Source organism: Pseudoliparis swirei, chromosome 4, assembly GCF_029220125.1.
Source record: "Pseudoliparis swirei isolate HS2019 ecotype Mariana Trench chromosome 4, NWPU_hadal_v1, whole genome shotgun sequence".
NCBI classification, from domain to species: Eukaryota; Metazoa; Chordata; class Actinopteri; order Perciformes; family Liparidae; genus Pseudoliparis; species Pseudoliparis swirei.
Genome location: NC_079391.1, coordinates 21,511,503 through 21,516,683, shown reverse-complemented (window position 1 = coordinate 21,516,683; position 5,181 = coordinate 21,511,503). Strand labels below are relative to the sequence as shown.

At 47.3% G+C, this 5,181-nt stretch overlaps 1 protein-coding gene and 1 pseudogene across 1 annotated transcript in view; one reads left to right on the top strand and one right to left on the bottom strand.

Annotated features, from left to right (window-relative positions):
• LOC130192427 (serine/threonine-protein phosphatase with EF-hands 1-like) overlaps positions 1–5,181 on the top strand; it is a 991,358-nt pseudogene that overhangs the window by 626,648 nt on the left and 359,529 nt on the right.
• Positions 464–5,181, bottom strand: part of LOC130192417 (transcription initiation factor TFIID subunit 4-like) — an 88,607-nt gene continuing 83,889 nt past the window's right edge. Inside the window, exon 15 of the mRNA XM_056412399.1 lies at positions 464–2,564. Coding sequence (XP_056268374.1) covers positions 2,391–2,564 — 174 coding nt within the window. The 3' untranslated portion in view covers positions 464–2,390. The remainder of the gene's footprint in view (positions 2,565–5,181) is intronic.

Here is a 5,181-nt window from a genome sequence, read left to right as displayed (position 1 = left end):
GCTGATGTGTGACACTCTCATTGCTCCATCGGGCAACAGCTCGCTCTTTGACTCCGGACCAGCGGCCCACGGCTCCGGAGGGAATGAGGAACAGGCCGAGGTTTGGAAAAACTAAACAATACGCTCCCAAATTCCAATATTTTGCACCGAGTTAAACAGTTTGGAAATGCTGCCGCTTACTTAACAGCAGAAACCTAGAGGGACTTTCATAGCTGATCAGCAGCGCTTGACTCAGTTTGTTTTTTGTGTGTTAGAAATGGAAATGAAGGCGGCTGAATTAGTGGTTGACTTGAGCAAAACGTTCCTGGAAAAAAAACAAAAAAACACTGCTTTTTTTTCCGTTTAAAGAGTGAAGAATCAAACATATTGCCTGCTTATTGAGTCATTTCATAGTCAAATTTACATATTTGAATTCCCGGCGTATCCATGTGTACGAGAAGAAATGGACAAAGTCAGCATCTGCTCGGTTTAGTAAACAGCGTATTTATTCCTTTACAAAATAGGTACAAATACACAAGTATTGTTTTTTCTCTCTCACACAAACGGGACATTTTCAGAATATGTACAAGAGTTTACCAAAAATAACGTGAATCTAATAAACACATAGTTTTGTAAACAATATTTACAAATCACCCTTAAATTTAAATGCCATTTCCCCTATCTGTTTACATCAGTAATATTGTCCTCATATTTTGGCTAAAAAGCTGTAGTAGTAGTAGTAGTAGAAATGTCCTCTGAAACCATAAAAAATCACTAATAAAATCAATTGTTGTGCTTGTTTTTAAAACAGGGTGTTTTGGAGATAAAATGTAGGAAAATGTGTTAAGCATAAAGGCCAATCCCAAAAGAAAAAAGAAAAATATAGTAATTGTCAAAAATAACTGTCTTTCGACAGGAAGTCGGCAATATCGTTTACTACTAAAAAGAGTCCTTTCTTTACTATAATACAGTGACAGATTTCAGTCGTCAGGTAAAATAGATGTAAAAAAAGTTGCTGTCACAATATACAATGCACAACAGTTGTTTCAAATGTCACCAATATTTAAATACATTTTATTATGACAAGAAAAGCTGCATAGAGGCCAAGATATTAGGTAGATAGAAAAAAGACAAACAAAAATACATAAAGGACAGTCTTACATAATACAATTAGGATTTGTAAAAACACAGGTAAAGAGCAGGCGTTGTGTCTCCTATCCTTCTCTCCATACAAAGACGGAAACAAAATGCCAGATCTACTTTCGTCTCAAATCAACGGCTTCCTTCTCCAGTTAAACATGACGTTACAGCCGAGATATTCAATTTGTGGGCGATAATACAAACAGGTAAGTGCTTTTTATCATTCAGTCATTACCAAAGTAGGTTAGGGGGCTAACGGGGGCTCCGGGGCCCGCACAGCTCAACTGAAAACAGCTGAAATAGTTTTGTTATGTGCAGATTGGACAGCGAGAGTGAAAAGACGAAGGAATGTCTGGTTCAACCCGAGGTTTCACCCCCTCCCCCCCACCCCCACCCCCAGTATCAAACACAACCTACCGCGGATGTTTTTTGAAGGGGTGAGCGCGACAGTACGCGACGTACAAACATCTAGTCACAACAACAATGTTCACATTATGCGTGGGTAAAAAAGAAAAGAACGAAATACTGGTGACCAATCAGAAACTGGTTTCGTGATTTAGTTTGTTGTGACCTTCGCAGAGAAAGGTCACAGGGACGCCAACAAATACAGGTGAATAGAATAAACCGTCTAATTCGGACTCATTCGAATCACGCGGCCTTAAAAACATCGCAGTGACGCCGTGGGTGATTCAGAGCTTACGCGTGATTAAAATATACATGCTGTGAAATAATTCAATAAGAACTATTTACACATAGTGTGTGTGTGTGTGTGTGTGTGTGGGGACATTGATCGTGATGCTGTTATTTGGAATCGTAATGTCTCACAACGACGTCTCGGTGCAGAAACCGCTCATTGAGCTAAAACGACATTCATTGAACTCGTTCAGCAAAGAGCTCGCGGAGGACCCGCGTCCACAGGCCTCTCGCTTTGAGGTTTGTTCATTGAAGCTAAACTGACAAGCGCGTCGAATAAATAGATGCCCGACACACCCGGTCACGACAACCACGTTGTTCCTCGGACACAATCCCCTTCCAACACAACGAATCCGATATGGCCGATGAACTCAACGAGCTTCCTCCAAAACGCAGAAGACGCGGAACGGCGCTTCCATTTTTTCCTTTCTCTCTCTCAAAATCCCTTCTTATTCAAAAGATAAGTCAAGCGTCACTACAGTACATATGGAGACACAGAACATAAACATTAGACCTGATCTGAAGGCACGTGGCAGGGAAGGAGGAAGAGGAGGCTGAGGTCGGGCGCTGAGCGGAGGCTACTTGAGCAGGGCGCGGTAGAGGAGGAGGGAGTGGGCGGTCTCTCTCTCCTGCTCCATGTAGAAAATTAAGTCCCTGAGGTTGACGCGGGTGACGCGCTGCCGCGCGTACTGCCGCGATGAGCTGGACGGGCTGGAGGAGCTGGACGGGGAGCCCGCCGTGCTGCCCGAAACCTGGAGAGAAGGGAGGGGTCAACAAGGTGAGAAGGTCCCTGGTTTACTGGTCCCTTTACATTTATGTCAAGTTCATGGCTTTCGTGGATTAATATGGCCTTAAAACATAACATGACAGTCTGAGTTCAGTGTTTCCAACCGGACACCCAGGACCGGACGCCGGAAGGTCTCCAATGGCTGAGCTCACGGACAGACAACGGGACCACTTCTAAAATCTAAAATTCCTGCTAAATGCAATGTTTGAAAAAAGAAAAGTGGCATCATGTTTTTTATTCAGAAATATGAAGAAAAGAAATGCAACATTTACACTCGTGCAACAACAGGACAAAGCAAAGAATCAGCCGTGGCAGCAGCACAAAGTATGTTTTGGACTGAGAGTCTGAACGATAACGAGTTTACTTTTCATCTCGCGCCACCATCAGGTCACATTTTACTCATTTGATGTGCCACCAAATAACATTGAAAAAACATCGTACCCGCTTAGCATCGGTATGTTAGCACCTGAACACGTCAGTGTGCCAATCAGCATTTAGCCCAATTTCACTGAGGAAGTCACTTATATGCATCACTTGTTTGACGTGGATATCATCTTTAGGCGAGCTGAAAGTCAAACCATTGTGCTCTTTGTCCGACACGGTGGATGACTGCTGCTTTTGCACGTTCTCTTTCGGGCGCTTTGTCCTCGCGTTGCCTTCAGCGAGGGGGAAAGAGACGCTTTCCCTGGCTAAACATAACGTCACTGTTGGGAAAGTCAGCCCCGCTATGTTTCCCATTTCTCACGAGTGAAGTCATCTCTGAATGGCTAACACATTGACGGTCTCAATGGTCAGGAATGCAAAGTGTACACCTCCAATTAGGAAACGTAATCCCTCTTGCAGAGCACGAATGAGATCAAACAGACGCGCTAACGACATCCAGATCTTCAGGCTCACGTTGGGAGTTTGTTTTTGTCAACCCGCTGAACGCGTTGGCGACGCTCTCTGGCGGCGAAGGAAACGTTCCTGTTTCCCAAAGCGTGTCCTTTGGATCTCGACATCGCCCTGAATACGAACGCATGCCCTTTTCCGAAATGAGCAACGCGGCCGACGCGGAGCGCTCGCGCTTTGTATTCGATCCAGGGAAAGAAAAGAAGGAAAAGGAGATCGGCCCCCTGCGCAGACGGACCGGTGCGATTCGAGCGCCGCATTTACATTTGGAAATGAGAAACACGGGGACGCGAATCCCGCCCGTGCCGACTGGAGCCCGGGCGCGGAGAAACGAGACCGACGTTTCAGTCGGGAACACCGTCTCACAATTACATTGATTGCAGCGGTCTGTAAACACGCGGCACAGACAAGGCCTAAATAGCTAACACATGATGGGTGTGTGGGTTTAGCCAAGCACCCCCCCCCTCCCCCCCCACTTGTATGGCAGTGTTTGGTTTGGTCTGGTTTCCCTCGGTACACTCTCTGACCCCCGGAGGCGGGTCGATGAGTGGAGGTAGCCGGGCCGCCAACTTACCTCGACCACATCAGGGCCCGCTCTGGCCCTCACATGCGGTTGGCAAGCTGACCCCTCCCCGTATTTGGCCTCTCGCACATAGCTGCTGCTTGTGTTGGCGTTAGCGATACTGCGGAAAAACTGCTGCCGCGACGAAAAAAACAACGCGGCGGTAAACGCAGCACACGGGTCGACAGACAGATGCGCTTCAAAGAAAGAAGATATTTAGGGCTGGCGAACGGTGACATTAACAGCGATGAGCGGCACAAACAGCAGAGAGGCCCGACTCAGACAGACATGAAGGTGCTCCTCGTGACGCTCTGCCTCCCGAGTGGGGGCGCGGGGAGTCCGAGTTATAATCTAATGGTCTTGGTGAAATTAAAAGCAGATGCAAATAGATCGAGTATTAAAATATACACTTGAATCTGACTTTGGTTTCGTTTTTCCCACGAGGCTGAAAGAAGACGCGAAATAGTCCAAAACCTTACAAATTTACCAGGACATGAAACTTCTCTTCACTTGTAAGAGTATTTCTTTATTTTGGTATATTTGATTTTCCTATTTACTGTAGCTAATAAACTAGAGCCTTAAAAAGGATGAGAACTAAAAAGAGGTAACAGGATACACGTTGGGGACGTGTGATGATGGACTGGTGTCAGCTTCCAGGCCTGAACCATCATCCCAGTCCGACACTGGTCTCTGGTCAGTAATGCTGACCAGTAATGCCGAGACGCTCGGAGGGCCACGGGCTGAAGCCCCTTCCCCCTCCACCACCAGACCCTCACTTTGGGGAGGGACCTCGGCCGAATCAGGTCAATCACGGCCGACCACATGTGAAACATGGGCCTGCCTGCTGCCATGCCAATTACTGCCACCCACGAGCGCCCGGCGACGGGGCCACGGCACAGATTTCACCAATCAAAGCCATCCATCCACCTGGACGGATGGGGAGCAGTAGCCGCGGGGGATTGGTGCTGGGTGGTGCCGTAGCCTCGGTGGTTGAGGGGTCGATGGTGAGGAGGTGGAGATAGTGAGCATAGCCGGATATCGGCGTCCCAGGTCGTGTGCCCCGGCTCCCAGAATGCCTCGTTCCCTTCAGGGACAGCGGCAGCTCTCCGTGATCCAAATACAGGCGGAA